This window comes from Temnothorax americanus, unplaced genomic scaffold (assembly GCF_048541705.1).
Source record: "Temnothorax americanus isolate GAGA-0224 unplaced genomic scaffold, ASM4854170v1 Scaffold52, whole genome shotgun sequence".
In the NCBI taxonomy this organism is placed as follows: domain Eukaryota; kingdom Metazoa; phylum Arthropoda; class Insecta; order Hymenoptera; family Formicidae; genus Temnothorax; species Temnothorax americanus.
This window is the reverse complement of record NW_027509678.1, coordinates 71,538-84,645: the sequence shown is the minus strand read 5'-3', so window position 1 is coordinate 84,645 and position 13,108 is coordinate 71,538. Positions and strand designations below refer to the sequence as shown.

Here is a 13,108-nt window from a genome sequence, read left to right as displayed (position 1 = left end):
AAACATTAATTTCCGATTCGAGCTGTTCATTTCTCTTTCAAGTATGGAATGCGACCCTTACATATGGCCGCCCAACTCGGACACCGAGACGCGGTGAAGATGCTGATAAATGCCGGGGCAAACGTATCTGCGATCAACAAGGTATAACCTTCAAAAATCGCTTAACAATCGCTTCATTAAATATTTTCACGTAAAAGTAGATTCAAGCTGTTCCTTCGTAATACGACTTTGAACTTTGAAGTACGACTTCGTAAATGTCGAGACTCGTTGAGAAAGTTAAGTATTATATATGGAAAAGTTGCGCGGAATATTGCGATAATAATCACGCACAAAAAAACTTTATTTAGATAACGAGAAAACTTTATTCAAATAACGCAAAAAAATTTATCCGTTACGTAAATTTACAGAACACATATCGTACGGGATCAAATCGTATACGTTTAATTGGAGTTTATTGATCGCAAACATTGTGTAGTAAAAAATAATACCGAAACACAGAAATCTCGCGGAGATTGTGGAAAAAATTGAAATAAGTCACCGGGAAATCGCGGCGAGGTTGAAATCAATAACGTGTCAATATTGATATTGGCATCGGTCCTAAATATTAGGCGCGCACGCTTTCATCGCGCCCCTCCGGCACGTCGCGTAGAATTTTATCATGCGCGTGCCGATGCGAAGAAAGTGAGAGAATCATAGAAGAATGCGCGATGTTTGTGCGAAGGCAACCGCGGGGATTCCTTTACGGATTGAAATTACGAGAAGCATTTACGGCGCGGTGTAGCGAATTCTCCTTCGCGGGGAAGTCCTCCCTTATTTGCAGCGCATATATAACAACAGATTTTTTTTCTTTCTGTTTAGAAACAGTACACACTCCTAATGTGCGGTGCTCGCGGCAACAACGTAGCCGTGGTGGAATACCTCGCGGAAGCGGTGGAATCGTTAAACGGCGAGGCCACCGACAACACCGGGGCGACTGCCCTTCACCATGCAGCCATCACCGGAGGACATCCCGCGGTAATCACGGCGCTTGCAAATATCCCGCGGATCGTGCTGGACGCCACGGACAAGGTAAGCGGGAATATCCCTTTGATTACGGTATGTCACTTCAATTTTTACCACACGTGAATACGCCGGCATGTTCGCATTTTGCAGAAAAAATAATTTACAAGTTTAAGACAGTATTTCAATTTTCTAACAAAAGATCATTTTATTTTTCGTTGGTTTCTGCAGAAACTGCAATAAGACGAGCTTTCAAAAATTTGACGTTAAAGATATAAAGGAAACAGGTTTTGTTCGAAAATAAAACGGATTCTACCCGACGTCAAAGGAGCTCGAGAAGTCACTACCTCGATAGTTATATTGTCAATAAAATAAGTTAGAAAAAGATATATACATATATTAAAATATTGATGGTTTGAATTAAATTTAATCGTAATCAAAGGGAAAATACTTTCCATAATTTTTATAAAAGTTAAACCAATAAATAACCAGATGACAAACGATGACTAATTTATCTCGTCCCAATTGGAGATCGACAAGATTGAATATATCAATGTGCGCATCGCGTGCATACCGAAATGGACCAATACAGGTTCTCGCGCAATACGGGCATGCTCCGACCTCAGTTTCTCGAATTTCGCGTTGCAATGAGATATTCCACACCCGGAAATCTGATTCCCACATTCCCACCAAATTTCGCCCCAATGTATACATATATGTATTTCGGTATATACATTGTATATATTTCGAAAGGAATACCCGGTCCACATCCGTCCATCGATTAACATCTTGGTTGCCCGAACTTCGCTCGCGAAAGTTCTCTCATGTAACAACACCACCAGTCAAAAGTAAATTCTCCTGCGTAAATTCCGCATAGGAAATGCATTCGCGACTGTGTATACACAATTCGCTGTCATAAATTATTAATTAGTTATCTCTTTCAGAAAGTATTTGCATATACATGAATTGTGCACAATTTTATGCATCCCGTCCTTCGCTCGAAAATCACGAACTAATTGTCTGCAACAACATTTTGAAACATAATTTCGCCTTTAAAAGCCAAAAAATTATTAATTATTTGTAAAATAATGCGGAAGAGAGTGCATTTAATGTAAATGCGACGCTTTCGATGTAATCATAATTGTTGCGCACAGGCAGGTTGAAAGTAAGGTGATATGTTTGTTCGATTTAGCGCGAGTGACGCGTTCAATTTAGCAACTCGATGCAGCGCCCAATTAGCCGCAACGTCCGAGCAAATAAAAATTCATTATCCTCGAGCTAATAATAATTTGATGTATCCATCAGGGATCGTATATAAAACGGATTTTCAGAAGAGGGAAATAACCGCTGGAATCAGTTATCTCCTGGCAACGCCAGTTCCCCAATAAATCATTCGTGCGATCAATCCTCGCGTGTCCATCTCTCTCTCTCTCTCTCTCCCTCCCTACCTCCCTCCCTCTCTCTCTTCTCGCTATTTCCGGTAGATGCGGGTCTCCTATATAGCTTTTATTCATGTGCCGAAGCGACGATAAACATCTGTCTACAATCCGCGCGGGATCAGTTTTGACGCGTGACGCGGGCAATCCCTGGGACATCTCAAGCTGCTTGCCGATACCCAGAGAATACCGTATATACACTTGTTAGCATCCCTACGAGCACGTTTGGGACATGCTTAAGAGTCCTGTTGAGTCCTGGCCTTTTGAACATCGGGGAGGTGTGTTATAAAGGAATACATAAAAACGTAGCTCGATAAACGTAAAACGGAGGAGAAGATGAAATTCTTTCGAAATATTTCGCTCGAATATTGGAGCCAAGCAACCATGTGCGTAATAAAGATTGACGATCGAAGCCGAATTATATAGCAGACTTGATATAAATTATAATAATTATATCAAGCTATATATTATATTATTATTTGCTTGCTATATTATAAATTATCCTATCGCGATATATTAAACTCTCTCGCTCGCACACGGGAATGTAATAATAATAAATGTCTCCTTCTCTCCGTCGCATTTTATGCGGGCGATGACAAAATTAAATATCTCGCATGTCCGAGAAACAGCGAAAACGCGTCAAAAATTGTACGAGAATAATAGCACGGTGGCTCGGCCATGGAGCAGTGCGGTATCGATCGCTGGGCGAATGAAGACACAAAAGGGGATATTTATAATTTATCGACAGGAACAATCGACCGTTCGTTTAACGCCGCGGCGGCAAGAGGAACCGCGCTCGGATTTCCGCGTGTGTAGTCGATAGATATATGTAGCACACACGCGCGCTCGCCAGGTAGGTCAGAGCGCGAGCGAGCATCTCCCTCTCTTCCTCTCTTGTTTTAAATCCTGGGAAAGTGGGTCTCTCTGCTGCCCCCGGTTGTTGTCGACTGCCATAGTGTTGGTGTCCTTATCGAGAGGCAAGCGCGCAATCCCCCGAGGATGGTCCCCGCGCGAACTGCAATGTGAAACTCGACCAACCGTCGGCTTGAGTACATTTTACGGGAGCCTTTGTAAACAGACTCTCACTTCCCCGTATCCCGGATTCTCTTGTGCCTTCTCATTCAATTTACTCGCGTATCCCTTCTTGATTCTCCTCACACGCGGAATTCTAATTTCCCTGAGATAGGCACGGCGCGAACGTTCCACCTCCGTCTTTACATTCCGCGCGGCTTGCCGCGTCGGTTAATCATTCTTTGGGCAATCGGTCGCTTTTTCGTTCCTTTGAAAATATCGATTTGATGCTAGTTAAGAAAAGCCATAGAATTTATTGGGATAATTATGAATAAATATAATCGCGTATCAATATATTTTCTAATAATAATATAATTGATAATCGTCAAATCTTGATAATTTCGTGATAATATAAGTTACTTCCAGCCCTTCAAAAATATCTATTTGATGCCGACTAAGAAAAGCTGTAAGACCTATTGAAATAATAATGGATAAAAATAATTGCATTTATTTTCTCAACATTTTCTAATAATCCAATTAATGTCAAATCGAATTTCTATAATCTCGTGATATCTATTAAGTTTTCATCTTTTTGAAAATATCTATTGTATTAAGGAAAAGAAAATATCTCATAGATATCTATTGGATAAAGATAATTATATATCAATATTTTCTAATAATCCAATTAATAATCGTCTTTCTATATCATTTCGTGATATGTATTAAATAGAGATTCCTTTATCAGTTTTAATAATTTTATTATCAAATTGGTCAGATTGAAATATATTCGAATGTAACATTTATTCAATATTAAATAATCATAATTTGCAATATTGATATATTTGATAATCTGTTATATGTAGTAACAGAAAATATCAGAAATGGATTCGACACGAATTTAAAAGATGTTTCAATGATAAGATATTTAGCAACTCCATTATAAGCATTGTAATGCCGGTAGCATCGCTACAGACAAAAACTCCCGCCAAAAGTTTCTTTAAATAAAAAAAAGAGTTCCTTTACTTCCTTTCTCTATAAATAAGATTGATAGGCATCGTTGTAGATAACTCTGACGACGTGAATTCGTGTCGAGTTCATTTCCGATGTTGCATAATGTTAGATCATAAGTGTAACGAGTGTAATGGATAATATCTGACAAAGAAAAACGAAACATTCTTAGAACTAAAACTATTACATTCAGAAGTTTCAAACAGCTGTTTTTAATATCCTGTCCAAAGTTTGTACACTGTAATAATAATCAATATGGTTCATGGATATTTACGAAAAAAATATTACTTTAAAAATTTACACTGTTTTTATTAGTTGAAATAAACGTTCTGCAAAACAAGAGAAACATGGAATAACATGTTTTTCCATCACTAACTGCAAAAAATATGAAGAATATGTTATATAAAAATACAGGTGACCCTCGAATAACGCAGTACTTGGAATTGCACGGCGTCTCGAAAAACGCGGTAAAAAAATTGTAACAACCCTACTTTTTAAAAGTTTTTTTTAGATAATCCTTTGAAACCAAATTCCCAATTTCATTGTCGATCTGGAGTCTTGAATTGCACGGTTTTCCATACATAACAGCATGGCACGAAACGTGATCTCTAAAATTGTATGATTTCCAAGTCTCGAATAACATGTGGTATTTAATAAGACGGAACCAATTAATCGTGTTATTCGAGGGTATTGTATTTTCTCTTACACAAATATTATTGTTCGAATAAAAACTTTAAGTAATTTTTAAAAAGTTCTTTTGGTTTTGAAAATGATTAATGCATATGTGTCAGTGCTAGTTCATGAGAGTGACCTATATCGTAAATATGGGAAAATTATGATAATCGCGATATTTTTTTATAATTACAATTCAAAGTCGTTTAAGGGTAAATATTAAGAATTAGGGCCCCACTTCCGATGACCTTGAATTTGACATATATGTATTGTCAAGGACACCCTCCCGAGTAACATGCAAGTGATTTTAGTTGGGGGTCGCTTTTTATTAAAAAGTTATTAACAAATAAAGTTTGAAAAATATACCAGCTATTTTGAGTATTGGAAAGCATAAATGACTAATATATATGTCGAAATAGTTCACGCATATACTTTCCACGCAAAATATTTTTTCGGCGTATAGATTAGTGACGCGCTTTAAAAGTATTTAAGTGTTTAAAGCGCGTCAACTAACCTATGTAGCCACAAAAATCATAATGTGTGCCCTGCTTTATAAAAGTTGTGATTTTCGTTAAAGCAGGGCACACACACACACATGTGTATACCCTGCTTTATAAAAGTTGTGATTTTCGTTAAAGCAGGGCTCACACATTACGATTTTTGTGGCTACATAGGTTAGTTGACGCGCTTTAAACACTTAAATACTTTTAAAGCGCGTCACTAATCTATACGCCGAAAAAATTTTCGCGTGGAAAGTGTATAATATGCGTGAACTATTTCGACATTTATCCTTTCTAATACTCAAAATAGCTGTTATATTTTTCAAACTTTATTTGTTAATAACTTTTCAATAAAAAGCGACCCCCAACTAAAATCATTTGCAGGTTACTCGGGAGGAATTCAAGGTCATCGGAAGTGGGGTCCTAATTCTAAATATTTACCCGTTCAAGCACTGATTGAACTTCTCCTAATACATAAATCTGGATTTATTTCCAGAAAGGACAAACGGCGTTGCACTGTGCTTGCGCTAAGGAACACTTGGACGCGGTTGAGGCCCTTATAGGATTAGGAGCGAATGTAGACGCCCAGGATAACGATGGCAATACCCCACTTCACGTAGCTACCAAAACGAGGCACACAGGGATCGCGCAATTATTATTAAAGGCTGGAGCGAACACCGAGCTATTCGACGCGGTAAATTGAATAGCTGAGCGACCATTTGACCCTTGGTTGCATATGTATATAGTGTCTCTATTTGAAGACATCTATTTCTATTTATTGAATCAGCCATTAATTAAATCTCGATTTCAGATTTGCAATTAGAGATTTGTGCAACCCTAAAAATCCTCATATACTAAAATTCAGCAAAGTATGTTTACAGAAAAATTTTTACAACAAAGAGTTAAACGACAGGTAAAAAGGGAATGATTAGATAAACAGAATTACACGTATAAAAATCTGTATTTTCAACAATTATAAAATATTAATATTAATTTTTTTTAATAACTTAAAAAAATTTAGAATAACTTCTATAACAAATTTATGTTTCTACTCAGCGATAGCTTCTTCATATTCGATTGGATGAATCGGCATAATTCGTAGAAACGAAGTATCATTGTATATAACAACGTATCATTATCTTGTGTCGCGTATTCCATATCACGGATCGTTATTTCGTATGATTAATCTGTATCAACTATCTCCAGGAGGGTTTTACTCCCCTTCATGTCGCCGCAAGCCAGGGATGTAAAGGAATACTCGACTCCATGATTCAGCACGGGGCCGATCTTAACAAGCAGTGTAAGGTACAGATATATCTCGTTATTTCCAAATAGTATAATCCGTCCCGAGACTGGTTGCTTTTATAACGATGGATAGCAATATATTGTCGATGCATTATTGCGCACAGAAATATCTCGACGTTCGATCGCAGGCACGCAATCGTGATGCGATGACCAATATTAATTAGCAAAAAGAAAAAGGGACGCGAAAGAATTTAATTCCACCGCGAAAAAAACGTACGAACGGATCGTATGAATTTTCTCCGTTATCTGTTGCAGAACGGTAATACACCTTTGCATCTGGCCTGCCAAAACAACAAAGTAGAAACGGTAGAGATATTAATTAACAAAGGCGTCGATCTCGATTGTTTGAATTCGGTATGTGAAACGTGGACTACATTTTGTGTATTTAATTCCTTTTCATTATACCTATTATATTATGTTATTATAATTTTAATTAATTTAACTCCTAATAATCATTGTATCAATGCCATGAGAAATAAGGTTGCATAAACTTATTTCACTCTACGCAAACAATATTACGCTTGCTAATCTCCAGACTGAAAATGAAATTTTTACAATCACACTCTATCAATATCGGAAAACTTGTAATAGGATTGTTTAATTTTTCTGTTTCCTATCGATTTGCTTCAGAGGCTCCAATCGTCCATACATATCGCGGCCGAGATGGGACATACGGATATCTGCGAATTACTTCTTGCAGCAGGCGCGAATATCGAGCAGAAAGAACAGGTAAATATACCATCCAAGTATTGTACCGTAATAATTGAGAAAATTGGATATTATCGTGTTATATCCTTTGACGATATAATTAACTAAATCCGTTTATATTCCAACATTGTCTCGTTTTACTGAATAAATTGCTATGCCATGAATTTAGAGCTTGATCTACGGTAGAATTATAATCGAGCACAAATTATTCAATAATCAATTAAACGTTACTTATAAACTAATCACTAAATTGACAAGTTAAGTCGTAATTCTTATGATGCGAAAGAAGGTTCCAAAGACATAACAACTAGTTAAAAAGGCAATCTAATTAAATCTCCGTAAATCAAAAGAAGCGCTGAAATATTGTTACAAGCTCAAAAATAACTCTTAAATACTCTTTGTATATTATTGCATTCTTTGATAATGTCCCTTAATTAACAGATCTGCTTTAATAATGACCTCCTACGTTGCAATGCTTAAAATTCGATCAAGTAATTCAATAACGTTATCGTTTATTAAGAATTATTGTTCCACATAAACAAATAGCTACAATAATCTTGACAATAGTAATAAAAATAGAAATCAAATAGCAGCAAGTATGTATAAAAATGTTGATAAAATTAATGAAAGTATACTAGCAAAATAAAGAACTAGAAACATGATGAGAATTCGCATGTACGTTCGTCGTTTATTAAAGCATTAATTTGAACAATAATGCAAAATAACAAAAAGAACTTTAACGACTTAAGTTTTCTCAATATTTTGTTTCTTACAACTTTTTGCTTTGCATGGAGAAGCGCTGCAAAAGGATAAAAGATTTAATCTCACGACATCACACAGCTCCAATAATATAACATCCCACCCTTAATTAACACATCGGACGAAAAGTCTGTCGCGCGTGCACAGCACGAGGCGGAATGGGGAAGAGAGGAGGTTGATTCCGTCGACAATGCGACACGTGCCACGGGGAATTGACTTGCGCTATTTGCAGAAAGCTCCGAACGCCTTAATCCCCTGATCCAGTCGCGCTGCGGTTAACGCGATACGGGTGCCATCAGACTGACGGCAACCGTCGCGAACTCGATAATAAAGTTAACCCGAAGTTTATCCTGATGTTCGTAGAGCGGCCGGACGCCACTTTACATCGCAGCGAGGGGCAGTTTCACGGCCATCGTCGACATGATCATTAAGACCGCCAGATTGGATTATCCGACCCCGGTAGGCACACATCCGCCGTAGTTATAAGAATTTCGTTTATTGTCGTTCGCCTGTCCTTATTTCACCTCCTGGCCTTAGACGCCGTAAGCTACTTTTACAAACCTTGAAATTTCGATAATGTTAAACAAAATACCCAATATGACGTAGTATCTCACATATTTTAATCGCAAAAATTTTCAATTTTCAATTTAAATTTGTTTAGTTTGCTTGTGGCGCGCTCTTTATTTTTCTATTAAATTATTATATATTCACTCACACGGAAATTTTATATATTGCTCCAGGTATTGTTCCAATAAAAAGCATGAATTTGATGCGAGTTTAAGGTATTCCTTTCATGACACCAAAGTCTTAAGAATTAACTGATTTTTTGGTACGAGAAAGTTAAAATGCATATCTTTACGCCAAAAAAAATTAAACCACATTACCGAACATATAAAGAAGAATTATGACTTTGAAAATTCGATATTTATATGTGACGTTATCGAAAAAGTCTATTTTCCATATTTCAATGTAATAATTTGTTTATCAAATATCTTAAGATATTAAATATTAACTGCGCTACACACACTCACACACACACACACACACACACACACACACACACACACATTCATTCGCTAAAATCTATATTTTCGATAGTGCCGATAAAAATACAGAGTCACCGAATATTTAAACAAAATATTTATGTTACAAGTTGATTTTAAATGTGGTTTATTATAGATGAATATTTTTAATGGCGACTTTCAAGGAATTATTTGGCAACGCTGTGCGCTCATGTCACACTTCAGTTCATCTCACGTACGGTTTATTATCAACTATTTATTATGTTTAAAAAAAAAATAATCCAAAAAATTGTCCTTTATTTTTGCTCAAATTACTCCTCACTTTATGTTTTTTATCACTCATTATTATTATAAAATTTCTCTTTGATAAAAAGAAAATGTCACAATATTCTTTGATTAATGAAATTGACACTTACATTGACATTTATGTTATCAACTTCACATTTTACAATCGGCGCCCTGAAAAGCGCAGCGTTGCCATATTGTTCTGACAGTAAAATTTACCGAAAAATGAAAAATTTCTAAATACACATAATATTTTTACTTTTTTCTTATAATTAAACATAATAATCAATTATGACTTGATTTTATATAAGTTTAATGCAATATACAAGAGTTTGCTGAGGCCCTATTTAAGCGCCTACAAAATACGCTCCTCCGTAAAAGGAATACCTTAAATTTAAATAACAATAAATATACGTTTTACTGTCAGTCACCACGCATGCTCTATTTGTTATACACACATTAAATTAAAGTCGGATAATAAAAACAAAAAACTGAAATTCAGAAAATCTCGAATTCTGACAAGGAGGTCCGAGAGCTGACTCCGGCGCGAAGATGGTGGAGGGAAGGATCGCGCGGTGGCAGTATCTCCAGCAACAACGGCCGCCTCACGGAGCAAGTTCGATCCGTTTTATGGAAATTGGCCTACAAGCAAATGGCACCTGGAGACTGGAAAAAGTTGGCCTTTCATTGGGCTTTCACCCCCGAGCAGATCAGAGCTATCGAGCATCAGTATACAGGTAAATCGGTATTATGAGTCGTTATAGACTCTCATAATTATTTCTTAAGACACATCGATCGATATGATAATTATTTATCATACATCTCTGCGATTTTCATACATATTGATGCATATTTTACAATTTTTACATCATTAGTTTTAAGGTATTAATTAAAATTCACATTTAAAAATTTTAGAACTCAGTGTGTGTTAAAGATGGAAAAACACAATCATTTGAAAACTTAGATTTATACCAATCCATCGAGATACAAAAGTAAATATACGTTACTCGCAAAATAGTAATTCGGAAAATAATAATAAATATACATCATACATTATATCACAACCCAGGTAGCAGAGTGACTTCAAATGACGTATTAATAACCTTTTAATGATGTCTCTAAAGTCAATAAGACGTCTTTAAACGTCATCCTGCTACCTGGGAACGTATGATAAAATGACTAACACAAAATTAATTACGGATTATATACATATACGTGTAGAATTTGTACCTCGATATTTCTATAGTGCGTCTAGAGCAGCTTTATGAAAAGGACGATAAAGCCTCAATTGTAGGTCCCTCGAGTTACAAGGAGCACGGATTTCGAATGTTAATGATCTGGGCCTCCGGATTGAATCCAGACATACCATTGATAAAAGAGCTCTGTGAAGCTTTATCAGCGGTGGACAAGAAAGCAGTTGCTGGTATAAATTCATTTCATTATTATTATTATTATTATTATTATTATTATTATTATTATTATTATTATTATTATTATTATTTGATTGTTATCTCAACAAACTTCTTGCCGTGCACAATAAAAATATCCCTTATCCACGAAGATAACAATGGACTACAGCGCCACTGGCGTTTATAGAGATAATAATAATACGCGTGATATGTCTATAAGATTGAATTTCATATTGAATAGATTTTCCAACAAAGAGATTCTATTTGCTTTCACCCATTTTGCAGATTCCATTCGCGAACAGGTGGAGCAGGGAGACGACGGTAAGAAATCGAAAGGACAACGATGTCACAAATGCTCCATCACGTGAATATTTACAAGTGCCAAGTGCTCACACGTTAATTCTACACACACACATATGATATATGAAAATGTAAGGAATGGATATTGTAATTTACGATATAATAGCTGTTCTCATTAAAAGCTTACTTGCAATGTAATGAGGAGAGTTCAACGAACTTGGCGAATGCCATTAACGAAGAATTTATGAGAAAGGAAAAGAAAAAAGTATGTACGATTGTATAAATGCCTTTTGTATACCATCAATGATACGTAATGTTACGCCAAATTATTAGGACCCAAATAACAAATATATAATTTTATGGCAAAGCTATAGCTGTCATAGATAATTTCGAGAGAATAAGAATTTTTCTTTATAAAATTTCAGACATATAATTCGACGAGTTTACATCAATACTCGCAAATTTTTTAGTAAAAAAAGAAAAACGTTCGAACTTAACTCAAAGTAAGACTCCGTCATAAATAAAATTAATCTGTCGGTGTTATTGTGTAAAAAATCACGTAATTAAAAAATTTAAAAGAAAATAAAATTCATAATAAATTATTCACAAATTTTTGGACCAGGAAGATTGTATAATCTTATCCTATCGTATTCTAGACAAGTTGATTGAAGATTATAATTACATATACAGTAGCTTCACTTTAGAGTTACTCACTTTAAAAAAGTCTATAGACCTGTTATATCTCGTCGCTGGGTTAAATATCATTTACATGACGCGACAACGGTGAAGAAGATATTTGAATTATATACAAATAATATGTGCAAAAAGAGAAATACTTAAAATGGAGTATTTGAATAATTATACGTACGAAACCAAGCCGTCCTAAGCTAATCTTAATTCAGGCGGACTATCACGTTTCCGTTTTACTTTCGCGATTCTTTTATAGAGAAGCGCCTCCGTAATTCGTAGAAACAAAAGTACAGTTAGTACACAGAAGCCATCGAAAGAGCGATACATTTGTAAAATCAAAGTAACAATCGAATGTACAGACTTTTCGGAATAATATTAATAACGCATAGAGTAAGTGTGAGAGTAAATTTTGCAGGGCTTTCGATGTGATAACAGTTTATTAGATTAGACCTATTAGACCTCGAATAAGGAATGTAATGTAAAATCCATAGCGATTATCGCACGGTTCTCGAGAAAGAGAGACAATCTACATATCTGAAACTTACAAATTTAGATCTAACTACGAACGATAACATTGTACGCGCGTAATTTCATCTTTTGCAGAATTATATGTATAAATTAAAAGTTATATATATATATAAAACTTTTGATTACACACAAAATCAAATACATAATAAATTTTTAAGCGAAAAGCAAATAATTTCTTCTCTATCACATTTAGCTTACATAATTTTATAACGTTGATGAGAACTACATAATAAAAAAAACTATCAAGAAATAATTAAGTGCGAAAATAATTTTTCTGCATTTTGTCTATACTTTCAATTATCTCACAAAATTAAAATAATTGTTAACAATGCGATAATATGAAATATAGGTGAGTACATACTTACCGCATGGATTATAGAAAAAAATCATGGACTTCCGAAGCTGCTTTCTGAAAGTACGATTTTACAACAATGTACATATCTCGTCTTGATGTAATAAATCGTTGTATTCTGTAT

The 13,108-nt window shown here is 35.3% G+C and overlaps 1 protein-coding gene across 8 annotated transcripts in view; it reads left to right on the top strand.

Moving 5' to 3' along the window:
* Positions 1–13,107, top strand: part of LOC143904460 (uncharacterized) — a 31,623-nt gene extending 18,516 nt beyond the window's left edge. The window contains exons 5-14 of one of the 8 annotated variants that reach the window (XR_013258914.1): positions 43–141; positions 859–1,068; positions 6,123–6,320; positions 6,833–6,931; positions 7,187–7,285; positions 7,562–7,660; positions 8,762–8,857; positions 10,208–10,442; positions 10,621–10,697; positions 10,952–11,066. Coding sequence is in view for 7 of the 8 variants with exons in the window: in XM_077419158.1 (XP_077275284.1) it covers positions 43–141; positions 859–1,068; positions 6,123–6,320; positions 6,833–6,931; positions 7,187–7,285; positions 7,562–7,660; positions 8,762–8,857; positions 10,208–10,442; positions 10,952–11,128; positions 11,400–11,482 (1,395 nt within the window). In the remaining variant the exon portion in view is untranslated. Of the gene's footprint in view, positions 1–42; positions 142–858; positions 1,069–6,122; positions 6,321–6,832; positions 6,932–7,186; positions 7,286–7,561; positions 7,661–8,761; positions 8,858–10,207; positions 10,443–10,620; positions 11,129–11,399 lie in introns of those variants that run through there. The other 7 variants (XM_077419161.1, XM_077419159.1, XM_077419163.1 and 4 more) reach the window with 7 other exon arrangements.
* Position 13,108: the final 1 nt, after the last annotated feature.